The 16445-nt window shown below is 42.0% G+C and overlaps 2 protein-coding genes across 3 annotated transcripts; both read left to right on the top strand.

The window, feature by feature from the left end:
• Positions 1 to 3599: 3599 nt before the first annotated feature.
• Positions 3600 to 10570, top strand: LOC103638663 (zinc finger CCCH domain-containing protein 13). Of its 2 annotated transcripts, XM_020544223.1 has the most exons (6): positions 3600 to 3683; positions 3765 to 3944; positions 4042 to 4110; positions 4286 to 4648; positions 10185 to 10290; positions 10425 to 10570. In XM_020544223.1, the coding sequence occupies exons 1-4, from the start codon at positions 3626 to 3628 to the stop codon at positions 4477 to 4479; spliced, it is 501 nt and encodes a 166-aa protein (XP_020399812.1). In that variant the 5' UTR covers positions 3600 to 3625; the 3' UTR covers positions 4480 to 4648; positions 10185 to 10290; positions 10425 to 10570. The 2 variants fall into 2 exon arrangements, with proteins under 2 accessions (XP_020399812.1, XP_008659730.1); XM_008661508.2 differs by lacking the exons at positions 10185 to 10290; positions 10425 to 10570 and adding an exon at positions 4729 to 4817.
• On the top strand, positions 8435 to 10039 carry LOC118473457 (ATP-dependent DNA helicase PIF1-like). The gene has a single exon (XM_035962837.1). It carries the CDS (start codon positions 8435 to 8437, stop codon positions 10037 to 10039), a length of 1605 nt encoding a protein of 534 aa, XP_035818730.1.
• Positions 10571 to 16445: the final 5875 nt, after the last annotated feature.

Here is a 16445-nt window from a genome sequence, read left to right as displayed (position 1 = left end):
TTTAACCGCATATTTATTGAAAGCACACACTTGGTTTTCTTTTCTGGTTAGACAACTAGAGTAATTATCTTAAAGTTTCTGTATCGCCCAAAAGAAAATTTCAGCCATCACTTAATTTAGACCTTAGTTTTGTAACAACAAGCACATAAACTTTGCTTTCTCATATATGCTGGTAATTATTTGTGTAGTCTTACATGTGGTCTCATGATTTCTATATATAGATTTCATGAGATGCCAATATTACTGATGAATTATTTATTGTAGCCCCCAATATTCTGCTCATATGCTCCAAATGTTGACCTTTTTCTGTGATAAAACTCTTTCTTATGTTGACAGATTATTGTACTAATTTGGTTTTGAATTCCTTATCATACAGAGCCACAGAGGTGTTGGAGCATGCTTGTGGAATGGGAACATTGCAAATGGGCGAATATGAATCAAGTGTTTCTATTGGGAACGACACCTTTAGCATTCGGGAGCCACCTGGTGTTTGCACTGGGATATGCCCATTTAATTTTCGTGCTATGATTCCCCTATAGGTATGCTTAAACTAACCTTTTCTTCCCAGTCAGTTTGTTTGTAATAGAAGGCTTGACACCAATGGTCATTTGAACTATGTGACAGTTATACCATTTTATTCTTACTTCAACAAGATCTGTGCTGTTTTTATGAGCATAATATTCTAGACACTGTCATTATTTCTGTTGCTATTTTCCATTTACACGTTTCAGCTAGAGAGAATATATTTATTCTTCCTCGTTTTGATGCCTTGTTGCTTACATTCTAGAGCATCCTGAGCCACACCTGTTCTTCCTAGCAGGTACCCAGAAGAACAATGTTTAAATCACAAACAAATGACAAAAATCTTTTATTGGGTATCATTTCAAGGTTGGATCAGATTCGATTAGTTGATTTTCTCTTGTCTGTATTCTTGAAAAATGTTGCAGTATCATTTGGTGCTTTAGTTAGTATCGAAAAACTGAAACTAGAATGCTCTTTTGTGATCAGTTGGTCATATTACTATTTACTACCATACTTGACATACCAGGTACCAGTTCGACCATCACTGTTTATAATTGATAGCCATAGCTGAAAGCCTGAAACTGAGAATAAAAGAAGATAAGAACGTAGCTCCCACTGGCTCTCCTGGTCTGTTTCAGTTTTGCAAGTTCTGAAGACATATGAAAATATTTTTTATTCGTAATTAATCTAATCCTACTACTAATTAAGCATGGAATGTGGGCGCCTGGCGCGTCCATGGCTCCGCCTACCTATCACTGCCATACTGGCCCTATCAATAACCTCGTGTCCCATCTCGCCTGCCCCACAGAAGCACCGGCCGCCACACCTCCTCTCGCCTACCCCGCAACGGCGACGGCAGAATCCCCTCCACCCGGCCATGCCCACACCACGCCTCGAATCCGCGATCTCCAACCAAGGACGCCATCAGCGCCCCCAATCCCATGCCCCAGAATCCCTTTCGCGGCTGCCTCATAATCCCTTTCGATCTTTTGAATAGCAAATATATTGTGCGATAGTGTTTCTAGATGTAAAATATCATTGTACGGGACCCACTCTATATGTTTTATTTTTGAGATGTTGATCTTGGAAATATAACCCAACTTGAAATTTACATTATCTTGTTTAGTATAAATTTTCTGCGAGCTCATAGTATATGGTTGAATTTTTGTTTGATTATTTCAGAAAGTTCCCTCCTAAAATTTATTAGCCTATTTTGGTCGGATTTCTGCGAGCACATGTTGTTTTAGCCTGTTTTGGTCCTTTTAGACCTTTGTATTCTGCGCGCCTTCACTTTCATCTGGTGAGTCCCGAATACATCCCAATCCTTCTTTTTGTTGTGTGTCTGTGTGAAAATTGGAGATGTGTGAGTTGCAGGCTGTCGATGCCACCTTTTAATTTTATGGATTAGGGATTGCATTGTTAAGTTTAACAGATGTTGCACTGATCTGCCATGGATCATGAACTGTTATCCCATCATCCTATGTGTGCCATATTTCCTCCACACATGATTATTGTGTAGTTGAGGTTTAATCTGTTACAAAATTAAATTAAAGTTTCCAGTAATACACTTGCTCTATCCAAAGTTTTGTTTTCATGTTACTCTTCAATTTCAACGTTAAAATGATGTGCAGGTCATCTAAATACTACACAAACATATTTAAGTTACTCCTGCTACACAGACATGCTTGATTATTAAGTTTGTGTACTTCAAGTTTCCGATTTCACACGCATGATTAATGTGTAGTTGAGGTTTCATCTGTTACAAAATTAAATTATGGTTTTTAGTAGTGGTTGCCCACGCAAGTAGTAGTTTGTAGAAATACACTTCAATTAATTTAGTCTTTTGGTCTGGTACTCTTCCAATTCACCGTTACAATGGTGTTCTGGTCATATGAATACTACACAAACACATTTAAGTTACTACTGAAACAGATCTGCAATGCTTTTTATTTTTTCAAAACTACTTACATAAACCCACCGGTTTCATTTTTATTCCATGTATGTCTGTTTAATAGGTTTACTCTTAATGGTTCACTAAGATCTTGTTCAGTACAGTGTGAATCTAGGTTCAGTTCAATGATGTACATGTCTATTTAATAGTTCTGTTAGAATATCGTTTGAGGTGGTGAACGTTGTTCAAAAACAGTATAGTCTTTGAGCGTAAACCTGAATTGATAGAAACTCGTATATAGAGGTTTGTTTAAATTAACAATGAGCTCCATAGATATATGTCATACTGTATATAGAGCAATGATTACAATTAAAATTCCTTGCATCTGATCGTACATATTAGTGTTTTGGACTAATAACATCCTTTTCATTGTGATAGGTGAACTGGATTACCTTCCCTCTCGAATCCAGTTACAAGAGAGATCGACATTAAAAGGAACCTCAAGCTTTGTATTTCAACAGGACCTTTATAAACGAATAACTTAAGTCGGCTAGGTAACAACCAACTTAATTCACCATTCCATTTTTTATCCATTGATCCTATCTCTAATCATGTTCTGTCTTACTTTACCATTACGTCTTGCTTACTATTTTGTGTGCATCTAATAATTACCAGTGTTTTCATCGCATGCTTTTAACTTGTGTTTTTAACTTGTACAAACACATCTGATCATACAGAACTTTGTATCGCAAGGTTTGGTGCCTTCTTAGGTTCAAGTATTTGGACATCACCACCTATTTTATCCACATAGTTATAATAACCAAAAAAGGGCTTTCCATCTTACCCTCATTAAACCTGCATATAATTATAGGCAACTGATGTTATCTTGCAACATTGAGCTAGCTGAGGTAAATAACTGTAAACACATTGATAAACTTACTAGAAAGATCCATTAAGTAAACAGTACACACTACCAGATTTGGTATCTCACTATGAACCTGATTGTTATGTTACAACATTCTTTGAACCTTGGTGTGTTTGAGAAGTATATAAATCGTGTAAAAGTGTGTGACGACAACAAATTGGTTTCTCGTAAAAAATGTGTGCAAACTGATACATGCTGACAATATGCTAATCAGTCTGTGTGAAACTAACTAAACCATCCCATTCTCAACTAGCAGTGAAAACGAAGAACCAACAGAAACGGATATAATGGGGCATAATGCTGGTCGCACACCATTCATAGACATCTCAAACACAAGCATTATAGGTAAAAGTTTGTTCCCACGTGTCAATTAATGATTGAAACTTAGTACGTATGTGTTCATTAATACAAACAGTTGAATTGTAGGTGATCAAAATGGATCAAACTCGCTTGTACCAATAGTCGATGCTAATGAATGTAAGAGGCAAAGGGATAAGGAAAGATATGCCACGATGTCCATTGAACAAAAGAATGAGAAAAATAGGAAGCGCCGTGAAGCACGTCAACGAAATAAAGCACTACCCCTAAAGTCCGAGTCATCTAGAGGTGATGCAAATTTAAATTTTGTAATTATTATACCTACATGTCCCTACAAATAAAAGTTGACATGTATCTTTTCTATATGGGTAATTAAATGAAGAAGACATTAATACGAATCAGACACGTGAGACGGTTAACGTTGAAATAAGTCGAGATGTGCATCTTGGTTCAGGTAATAAAACATTTTACCATAAATTTCAGTAGATCATGTTGCTGGTTAGTATGAATTAATCCTATATATTTTTTATTTCATCATGGTTCGCAGTTAACTGTAGCACCATTGATCTCACAATATTTTGCCTTTTGTACCACCGTTCATTTGGCTAATGCTAGGATGATTATGGTAGGTCCTATTAAAAACACTCCATCGCCTGGTAATTCTATCGAACGAAAGAGGCAAAGGGATAGAGAAAGGCGTGCAACAATGTCGGTTGAACAAAGGAATGAGTACAATAACAAGCGTCGTCAAATGCGTCAACGAAATAAGGGACAAAATGTGATGCCCAATGTTTCAGGAGGTGATGAAACCCGTCAAATTTAAATTAATATGTATGTTCATAGACCTACTATTGTAAAGTAATTGTATTCATATTTTGTAGATGGCGACAAAAAAGTAAACGTGGATCCAGATGATGATAGCGACTGGCTGCATCGGAACGAGACATTCCAGTCAAACGACTATGTCGCAACGACGGACCTTCTGCCACCAGGTACATGACTGTTCACTTTACTAAAAATAGGCAAAAACAACAGATTTCGTGCAATTGAACCTATACATGCCATATTCTAGGCAGTGTGCATGAATCTGTTGGTGTCATTGGGGAACCAGGTATCAGCTTGAGGGAGTATAGGCTTCAACGCCTTAGGTTGTATAATCAGACACCAAAGCGGAAAGAGGCAAAGATAGAGTACATGAGAAAACGTAGAGTGGTACAGGCTGACACTTTGAATGTTGCGTCCATCGCCATGGAGGACCCAACATATACCCCTGAGGTTGTGCACCCTACAACGGAACCTTCAACAGTTACCGCCTGCGACTGGGTTATCCCTGAATTCGTTAGGACACCTTTCCTACCAGCTCAAACACAGACCGAGGATGTCGGTTCATTCGATATGTCTACTGAAGCAATAAGACGTAAACATCATGTGCCGCGTGGGGAAAGACAAGCTATCTTAGCCCGTCGAAACCAGCAATTTCAAGCATCCATTGCAAGAAACGTGACTACTTTGAATGGGGATACTATCGGTGACGCCAACAACAATGGTAATTACTATCCAATCTTAAATGGATCTTGCACGACGATGATAGCATATAGTCAGACTAATCGTGTGTTTCCATCAGCACAATGTAGCGTTCCATGCCAAGTCGCTACATTGCCAACAAATGGAAGTGAAGGCATAACCGAACAAGAAAGTGAGGTGGAGCATACACAAGAGAAGCCAAGGGTCATTTCAAATTGTAATTGTAAAAAATCTTTATTTAGATTACACATTTTCCCAACCCAGAATGTCTTTGTCTTTTACGTGGCTCGTATTTTCACGATCCAGATGATGATGATGATGAGGCTGTTATATTCGGAGAAGATGACGACGACGACGAGGAGGGATACATATTCGCTGGCCAATGTACTTATGTCAATTTTTATTATGATTATGATACCAAGGCTTGTATAAATACACATGTCTTAGTCGTTGTTTTCCAAACACTATTAGATGAGGAGACTGACGAGGACATCAAAATCGATGGTACTCAAGGTGAATCTATTGGCATTGATGTGCCTGACCCATACGACAAGGTATACAGTAACCTCCCTGAAGAAACACATATGTTGAAGCCTGTTCCTGACTGCGGTTATTGCACTGCGAAGAAGTTTGAGTACGAGCCACCTGGGTTTTGCTGTCGTGGTGGGAAGGTTGAGCTAGCACCACTCGATACCCCTCCCCAGCTCAGGAGGTTGTGGGATAGTGCAGACTCTGATGCTAAGCACTTTCGTGATAACATTAGATTTTTTAATGGCCATTTCTCTTTCACTTCCCTGTATTGTTGCCTCGATAGTATGACAACTAATGTGCGAGATTCTGGTATATACACGTTCCGAGCACAAGGCGTGATGTACCACAATATCAAGTCATTCGGTAAGGAAGGTGGGTCGGAGCATAAACATCTAGAGCTTTACTTTTACGATGATGATCCCAGTCTCGAGCATCGGTACCGTAAGTGTCGTAAAGAGCAGCTTCAGAAAGACAAAGAGGTTATTAAACAGATAGTTGGCATACTCCATGGAAACCCGTACTCCGAGCACCTTAGGAGCATGGGCCATGTTGAGAACCTTGATGACTATCATATCGCATTGAACCTTGACCAGACTTTAAACCAGAAGACATATAACACACCTCTCACTTCGGAGGTGGCCGCTGTATGGATCGAGGGGAGCGAACGGCGAGGCCAGTTCAGCAAGAGTGTTATGCTACATGGGAAGGATAGGTCAAGCCACGGCATCCGCTCATACCATGGTTGCTACGATGCACTATCGTATCCACTGTTCTTCCCTAGAGGTGAACTTGGATGGCATGCAAATATCCCAAAGGTTGGTGTATCCATGGATGAAGTGGATGCATACCGTGCGACACATAGGGCAAATAATTCAAATGATGAAGATGCAGGTTAGTTGTTTCTTTGTACTTTGGGATTTTTGCACATTATTAACTATTCTTTCAACATCACTCACTTTTCAATCCTTGTGTATGCAGAATCTCCTACCCATTTATGTGTGTCCGTACGTGACTACTACTGCTACAAATTCCAGATTCGTCCCGGGGTATTCAATCCAATACTTCATGGAAAGCGGCTTTTCCAGCAGTTCGCTGTCGACACGTACATCAAGATTGAGAGCTCTCGTTTAGATTTCATACGTAAGAATCAGGATCGTTTAAGGGCAGACCTATACCAGGGCTTGGTGGATAGCATGTTAGACGGAGATATCAGAGCAGAAAAGGTTGGGAAGCGAACTGTGTTGTCTACGTCGTTTATTGGCGGTCCTCGTGACATGAAACGTCGGTATATGGATGTTATGGCTCTGGTGCGGAAGTTTGGTAAACCGGACATCTTTCTTACCATGACATGTAACCCCAACTGGGATGAGATAAGGAGGGAGCTTCTCCCTGGGCAAACACCGCAAGATCGTCCTGATCTTGTAGTGCGTGTCTTTCATGCGAAGCTACAGGAGTTAAAGCATAGGCTGACTAAACAGGATATTCTTGGTAAGGTTCGGGCCTACGTCTACGTCGTGGAGTTTCAAAAGCGGGGTTTGCCACATGCCCATTTTCTACTCATCATGCAGAGGAAGTACAAGCTAACGAGCCCTGAGCAGTATGACCTTTTGATCTCTGCAGAGATCCCACACAACAAGTACCCTGAACTACGAAAGATGGTTATCAAGCATATGATGCATGGCCCATGTGGGTCGCTAAACCCTAACTGCCCATGCACTAAGGGCCATGCATCGTGTAAGAATCATTACCCTCGGCCTTTTAGTGACACAACCTTGCAAGGGAAGGACTCATACCCGATTTACAGACGTCGTGATGATGGGCGTAAGGAAAAGGTTCGAGGGTGCGAATTGGACAATAGATGGGTTGTCCCTTACAACCCTTACCTCCTTCGTCTCTTCAATTGCCACATCAATGTTGAGGCGTGCGGGAGCATCAAGGCTGTTAAATACCTGTTCAAGTACATATACAAAGGCCATGATCGTGCGTCTGTTGTTATGAGAGATACGAGCAAGGCAGATGATGATGTAGATGAGATCAAGCAGTACAGAGATGCAAGGTGGGTGACTCCTCCAGAAGCGTTATGGAGGATATACGGCTTTGAGCTTAGTCAGAACTCTCCACCTGTGATGCAACTGCAACTCCATCTTCCAAACATGCACATGGTAGCGTTTCACGAACGACAAATGGTCGAGCGAGTCGTCAACCGTCCAGGTGCTGATAGGTCAATGCTCACGGCATATTTTGAAGCAAATAGGCTACATGAGGGGGCTCGTGGCATCTTGTATCGTGACTTCCCTGAGTGGTACACTTGGCAGAGTGGTAAGGGCAAAGTATGGCAACGGAGGAAGCGTGATACAGGTGGACAAGTCGGTAGAATAGTCTCTGCTCATCCCGCTGAGGGGGAGCGCTACTATCTCCGTGTTCTCCTAAACCATGTGACTTGCGCCACCTCCTATGTGGATCTAAGGACAGTAAATGGTGTCACGCTACCAACTTTTCGTGAGGCAGCAGAGAGAAGGGGACTGCTTGAGTCAGACAACACACTGGATGAGTGTCTCACTGAACGTGCTCTTTTCCAGATGCCATCGACGTTGCGACGACTTTTTGCCACAATATTGGTGTACTGTGAGCCAAGTGACGTGGCGGTACTCTGGCAGAAACACCTAGATGCTATGTCAGAGGACTATCAACACAGGAGTCAGAGTAAAACTCATGTTGAGCAGATGGTATTGATTGACATTAGGAACATGCTACAATCAATGGGAAAGGACATAAAGACATTCCCTCTTCCTCCTATCATCGACACATATGACGATGCTATTGGTACTGCTAGGGAGGTTTACAAGGAGGAAAGTATCGAACCGGCAGTGGGAGATGTGGCTCTCAAAGACTCTCTTAACGAGGAACAGAGGGCCGCCTATGATAAGATTCTATCTGCCGTTGACACTGATCAGCACGGATTGTTCTTTGTGGATGGACCTAGTGGCACCGGGAAGACTTATCTATATAGAGTGCTGCTCGCGACGCTACGCAGCCAGGGCAAAATTGCAGTGGCAACAACTACATCTGGCGTTGCGGCTTCCATAATGCCTGGAGGAAGAACCGCCCATTCACGCTTCAAGATACCCCTCACTATTGACGATGGCGGTGTATGTAGCTTCACGAAGCAGAGTGGAACCGCAGAGTTGCTACGGAAAGCATCTCTCATTATCTGGGACGAGGCTTCTATGACCAAGAGACAAGCCGTGGAGGCACTGGACAATAGCATGCGCGATATAATGGGTCGGCCCGAACTACCATTCGGTGGTAAAACCATTGTCTTCGGTGGGGATTTTAGACAAGTCTTGCCTGTTGTTCGTAAAGGGTCAAGGGCTCAAGTGGTTGCTTCTTCGCTACGGATGTCTTACCTATGGGAGTCCATGTCCCACTTAAAGCTTGTTAGCAATATGAGGGCAAAAAACGACCCTTGGTTTGCAGAGTATTTGCTGCGAGTAGGCGGTGGAACCGAGGACACAAATAGTGACAACGACATCTGTCTTCCTGACGAGGTATGTGTGCCTTATAGTGGGAGTGACAACGATCTTGACAAGCTAATAGAATTCGTTTTCCCAAATCTCAACGAAAATATGTCTAATTCGACCTATATCACTTCAAGGGCGATACTGTCAACGCGGAACGACTGGGTGGATATGATAAATGCAAAGATGATCGATCGTTTTCAAGGGGAGCATATGGTGTACCATAGTTTCGATAGCGCCATGGATGATCCCCATAACTACTACCCTCCAGAGTTCCTAAACACACTGATGCCTAATGGGCTGCCACCACATGTTTTGAAGCTCAGGATTGGATGCCCCGTTATATTGCTTCGGAATATAGACCCTGCGAATGGACTTTGCAATGGCACCAGGCTGGTCGTTCGTGGTTTCCAAAGAAATAGCATTGACGCAGAAATTGTACTAGGTCAGCACGCTGGAAAACGGATTTTCCTGCCGCGTATACCTCTGTGTCCCTCCGATGAAGAAATGTTCCCTTTCCAGTTCAAAAGAAAGCAGTTTCCTGTACGGCTTAGCTTTGCAATGACGGTTAACAAAGCACAGGGTCAGACTATTCCCAATGTTGGCGTGTACTTGCCCGAACCAGTGTTCTCTCATGGCCAACTATATGTTGCTCTATCTAGAGCGACATCCCGATCGAACATAAAGATCCTTGCCATCCCAACCTTCGATGGGAAGAAGAGGTCGAGGAAGGGTGTAAGAAAGAACCCTACAGTAGATTGTGGGACATGCACCAAGAACATCGTATACAAGGAGGTCCTAACAAACTAGACCTAGGGTAAGTTTGTCAAAACTGAATTGTTTGTTAACCACGTAAAATCTCATGGAGTAAATTTCTGTAAGCATGATCATTCATTGTTTGGTACTTGGATGATTGGGTCCTAACGCTTTTCATATTTGTTGATTGTTGCTTCAGCTTGTACCGGAAGGTTATGTGTTTGTGCTGGGAGATAACAACAACAATATCTTCAAGTACCAATAATCTGAAAAGATGGTTCCCTACTGGTTCTGCATATAGGAAGGTATTTATCTTTATCAGTTGTATTCTGGAATATGCCATCTGAATTAATTATCTGCAATTTATCTTTATCAGTTGTATTCTGGATGACGTGTGATGTTTTGACACATCAAAAACTTGACTGGCATTATTTTTCAGCTGTGACATACCATGTATTTGTATCTGAAGAACTGTTTGACATATATTTGGTTCCTGATTCTACGATCTGCTGCAATTGGTATATTGCTCTTTTCTTAAAAAATCTCTAATCTAATGTGCAGATACCTCATGTGACTTTAATTCAGTGTTTCCCTATCAGTTATCTAAGCATATCAGAAGATTGGTACGAATGAACTGTTATTCATAATCAATTAACTAATGAATGAAGTGTTCTTCATAGTTCATATCAATATCATTGTCCTTGATATTGTTTTTTGCAAGTTGAGTGCACTGCATGAGAATCATCAACGTGTTCTTAGCTTTTTTGACCTTTTATATTGCCCGACACTTCAATGGTAGACCACTATAGTAGTCTTCTTATCTTATTTAAGCATCCATAAAGCAGGACCTAGCTAGGTACATATATTTATAGTGCTCAGTTTTATGGGAGATCTGAAAACTTTTGTAGCCATCAACTTGTTGTCCAGAAACCATGTAATAAGGGGATTAGGGGAACCCTGTGAATAGCTATGAGATAACAGCAAATCTTCCTGCTTTGTGTGTCCACCTTTGCTTCCATCTCAGCTGGTTTGGTTCAGAAGATTCTTCTTCTACTGGTGATCTTTTTATCATCTATGTGTTCTTGTCTAAAATTATCACTTCTTCACTGCCTTGTGCCCTTGTGTGAAACTATCCCTTTTGTATGTCAAGGTGACTCTGTTTGGTTATGAGGAAAGAACATTCATTTCCTTCCTTATGATCTGGTGAGCGTTGCTGCGATGTTAGGACACTGCAGTCATAGTAGCAGAGAATTCTATCACTCGAGTGTCGGCAGATGGGGAAAGATATATATCTATCGATCATTTTGTAAATATGTTGCTGTAGAAAAGAGTGTTAAATTTATTTATCTATTTATTTTTTGAAATGTCATCAGCCTTATCCTTTATAAGCAGCAGTAAGATCTATTTATTGTTCCTTATTTATCTTTTGGTCGTTTTGCTTACATATAGCAGTAATTTGGCTATCTTATAAGCAGCAGTAAGCTTATAATCATCGCCTTTTGGTTCAGACATGCTTTTGGTTGATTCAGTTTTTCATATTGAGCTGCACAAGTGCAGCACAAGATATGGCCGCATATTTACATTACAAAGGTGCAGCTTTGCTAACAGTAAGTTATCCACTAATAGTCAAATCTGCTCTGTGCATTACAAAGCCTTGTTTCACTAATAGTCTGACAAAAGTCGTTGTTCCTGCCAGGGATCTGCACGAACCAGAAACCATCAGGAATAAGCATCGCTGTCTGAGAAATATGGCCCAGGCTTCAGACTGAATGTTTGGCATAGCCCGTGATACAGCCTACAGCTTCAGCACGAGACCAAGGGGACTGTGATCACTGGCAGAGGTGTCCGGAATAATATATGAATCATGCACTTTTTCTGCGATTGATTCGGACACAAGAAAGTAATCCAGGCGCCAACCTTCAATCCAATGAATAAATCAAAACAAGTGAAACGGTGAGAGTGATCTTGACTTATGCTGGAATAACAAATGGGTATACCAATTTTGATCAGTGCTTGTGCATGATGGATGTAACTCAGAAACCTTGCTAAATTACAGAAGTTTCCATGTATTGTGGCACAAATTGCTAAAATCGTAGGTATGTTTGTAAGGGGCACATAATCTCAAGGATGTGTTTGAAACAGCATTATGTCTGTACCCCCAGTAACTGTAGGCAACAACATTAGGATGCATTATATATTTACTTTTTAGAAATTATTTGTGTGATTTTATTTCAATCTATTTGGGTAGACATATTTATATCGTTCTGTATCTATGTTTAATAATCACATATTTTGTCATCACTATTGTACTCACGCCGCCCGTCGCCAGGGCCCTAAGTCCATTAGAAGGTCGTAATTTGTGTTCCGTGGCATCGCACGGGCACGTTCGTAGTGTTCACACATGAAGAGTGCGCAAGCGGTTAGCACGAAGGACATGGTAGTACTTGGCGGGCTTCATTAGCCTGGCCCGGCTAGCAGCGGGTGTTGTTCGAGGAGATCGAAGTCGGACGAGGAGGTACGATCAGCTGGCGTCGTGCGGATCGAGGATCGCCAGCCGCGCCGCACATGACCTGCTACTCCGGCAGCATCACCGTCGGGTCTCGGGTGCCTGACGATCGCACCGTGAACCTCTCGCACTCTCTCCTATGGCTTCCAGGACTACGTACGCCTCCTCTGTGTCCTGTTCCAGCGTTCCTCCAGCAGTCCAGCATGCAGGCTTGCTCTGCCCACGGGCCACGGCGCGGCGGCGGTGTTCGCAGCGCTGCGCTGCCGGTCGGCAACTCCGACACAATGACGACGGTGCGGCCGCCTCTCTTTTCGACGTGCAGGCGGAGAATTCTGGATGCTGATGTCCAGCGCCATGGACCATTTTTCACTCCACACTACAGCCGTCCTGCTTGGCGGCTCCACCTTACGGCATGCAAATAGATTAATCTTAGGCCTTGCTTAGATCCTAATAATCTTTATTATGGTGCGAGTGCCTAAATTTGATTAATGTTCGCCACGAGTACTACGGCTTTGCCTCGTTAATTTTCTTTTGACGAATGAAACATGCTGCACGCGGTCTCGTTGCTGACGCTTCTATCTGTGCCTGCTTTCTCGCATCACCTGAACTCTGTTCTAGAAGACTAGTCACTGGCGCGCGCCCTGCGCGCGTTAGAACTTTTTTCTAATTTGATTACTGCGGATGTTATATGTTTATATGAAATAGAGTTACGTGAGTTGTGATCACGGTCAACATTTTTGTTCATTACGTAGAATTAGGTTGTTATATTTACATAAATTGTTTTCAGAGAGCTGAGCAGGTCATCATATATAATTATACATATGTTGCAAAATAGACATTCTGCAACTCAAAAGATCGTCTGAGTGAAAATTTAGTTCTTAGAGGATTTGATGTCTATTTCTTTTCCGATGCATATCGTCCCTTGTTTGAATCTGTAAACAAATTTTAGAATTTAATAGTCAGTTTAGTATGTAATATATTCTATAGGAAAATATAAATTTTTTATTATTCTGAAATGTAGCTGGGACCTTTTTCTTTTTTTTTTCTGACGGCAACATATGACGGATGTGCAAGGACCTGAACAGTTGAATGTGTTGACCCAAGCTGCTACGGGGAAGGTTCCAGTCGCTGCTAGAGGACGTGTGGTACATTTCTAGCCATTGACAGAATATCGAATGGCTGTAAGAATTTAAGCCGACGTGGACGCACATATTTCCTCCTTTGCTCCCGGCTCTTTATCTATAGAATGTGCTAGATACAGTATGTCATTCTTAATTACCAGCCAGTTTATAATAATAATAATAATAATAAATACAGATTAAATCCACCAACCACCTAGCGGTATATATTTCTACTACTACTAGGTATGTGCCCGTGCGTTGCAACGATATACAAAATATTCGATAAAATGTTAGTGCACAACGATTATATAAAATATCTACTACTCTATAAGGACGTAACGTGGGCGTCCACATTGCTTCACCATCGCCCCCGCCATCTCCCAACGCCCGCCATTCCCACGCCCCATCCTCGTCGACCCCAGCCTGGCCCTCACCCGTGCTCGCCGTTGCGCCTCCTTCCTCCCCCTGAAACGTCGCGCCCGTCTGTCTTCTCAGCCCCCGCGTGCATCGTCATCCCCTCAAGGACCACCACGGCCGTCCCTCGACACCCGACATCTCTTCCCACGATAACTCCTCTGGCATCTCCCACGACGGCTCTCTCAGCCTCCTCTCCTGCTCCTGCACCATCTCTAATCTAGAATCCCACCCCAGCGCTACTCCCCCACCCAACGTCGCGTCCAGTGTGGCCCCGCCGCTGATTGCCGAAGCCGGGGGCTCGAGCGCAGCACTGGAGGAGGAGGGCGAGCTGAGGTGGCGACAAATTCTCCCACGCCGTCGCCCGCGCCCGCTGGATCCCAGACGTCCCTATCACCTAGCTCACGCTGGCTGTCTAGGGAAGGCACCGCCATGAAGAAGGTTGGGGTGCTGGTGGCTGGTATCTCCAAGATGATTGATCTGGGGAGCAGGTCGGCTGCGAAGCCCGAGAGGAAGAGCTGGGACAATCCAACTCACACTACGACTGCACCGTCCATGACAAAGTCTAAAGGCCAAGGTGGACAAGGATACCATCCTCAGGACTCAGGTCTGTATTCTCTGTTGCTACATTGTTGTGTTGTGACATTTGGTACTTACCAATGATGTCAATAATCTGTTGCCCGTCTGAAGGACTCTGCATTATGATTTTCGCCTCTTCTAAATTGTTCCCGGACATTGGAGCTTTTGGCCTCGTTGCAAGTGACAAATCCCTTGTGCTTAAAAGGTTGCAATGTAGTGGTCCCGTTGCAACGCACGGGCACTCACCTAGTCTAATATCAATATGTCTCAGTGTAACATGAAGCAATTATCAGAAGTTGATAGATCTTTCCTGATGGCTCCTTTCTCAGTGGAGGAGATTAAGAAAGTGATTTTTGAGATGAAGCATAACAGTGCTCCTGGGCCTGATGGCTTTCCTGCTGAATTCTTTCAAACTTTTTGGGATACTATTCAGTTGGATATTGTCCAATTATTCAATGAATTTTACAATGATAGTCTCAAAATTGAAAGACTGATTTTTGGGGTGGTAACATTATTACCAAAAGTGGACAATGCGGCTGACATGAAAAACTTCAGACCTATCTGCCTGCTGAATGTGTGCTACAAAATTATTTCAAAAGTTCTGAACAACAGACTGGCGAGTTGTATCACAAAAGTGATAAGTGATTCTCAATATGGTTTCATTAAGCATAGATATATTATGGATGGGGTCGTTTCGCTTAATGAAATTCTCCATGAAGTTAAAAGGAAAAGTCAAAGTGGAGTAGTTTTAAAAATTGATTTTGAAAAAGCTTATGACAAAGTGAATTGGCATTTCCTTTATAATATGATGGAGAAAAAAGGTTTTGGAAGTAAGTGGTGTGATTGGGTTATGAAGATCGTGAGAGGTGGTAAAGTTGCCATCAAGACTAATGATACTTTGGGCCCTTATTTCACTACTCACAAAGGGGTGAGGCAAGGGGATCCTTTTTCTCCCCTGTTGTTCAACTTGGTTGCTGATGGTCTTGCTTGTATGATTAAAAAAGCTCAGGAGGAAGGTCTGATTGAAGGGCTTATCCCTCACATCATTCAAAATGGTTGCTGTTGTTTACAGTATGCTGATGATACCATTTTTCTTATTCAAGATTGCTTAGAAGGCGCCAGGAATCTTAAATTCATTTTATGTTTGTTTGAAAGTATGTCAGGTTTGAAAATTAACTTTCACAAAAGTGAAATATTATGTTTTGGTGATGCTAAAGAGATAGACTTTTTGTATGCTGATATTTTTACTTGTCCTATAGGTAATTTACCTATGAAATATCTTGGTGTGCCAATAGATAAGAAAAAGATTAATAAAAATCTTTGGAGCTCCATAATTGAGAAATTGGAAAAAAGATTGGCTGGGTGGCAGGGTAGATTCTTGAGTCTTGGTGGTAGACTTACTCTGCTAAATAGTTGCCTTTCTAATGTTCCTTTATATATGTTGTCGATCTATCCTGCCCCTAAATCTGTTATTAAAAAAATTGATCTGTTGAGAAGGAGACTTTTATGGCAGGGGGGTAAGCAGTCCAAGAAATTTCACCTGGCAGATTGGGAGTCGGTTTGTTCCCCCAAAATTCAGGGGGGTCTGGGTGTTTTGAATCTTGAAGTTATGAATGACTCCTTTCTTTCTAAATGGCTTTGGAATATTGAGAATTCGAATGGATTATGGCAAAAAATTATTGCTAGTATGTATCTTAAGGGAAAACCCCTTATCCTAGTTAAGCAAAGACAAAATGACTCTCATTTCTGGAAAAAGCTTCTGAGTTTAAGAGACATCTTTTACAAATACTGTAAAACTAATGTGGGTAATGGTTTGAAAACTAGTTTCTGGAAAAGCACT

The sequence above is a fragment of the Zea mays genome, chromosome 9 (assembly GCF_902167145.1).
Source record: "Zea mays cultivar B73 chromosome 9, Zm-B73-REFERENCE-NAM-5.0, whole genome shotgun sequence".
NCBI lineage: Eukaryota > Viridiplantae > Streptophyta > Magnoliopsida > Poales > Poaceae > Zea > Zea mays.
The sequence above is the reverse complement of the archived record's forward strand: the minus strand, read 5'-3'. Positions and strand labels throughout refer to the sequence as shown.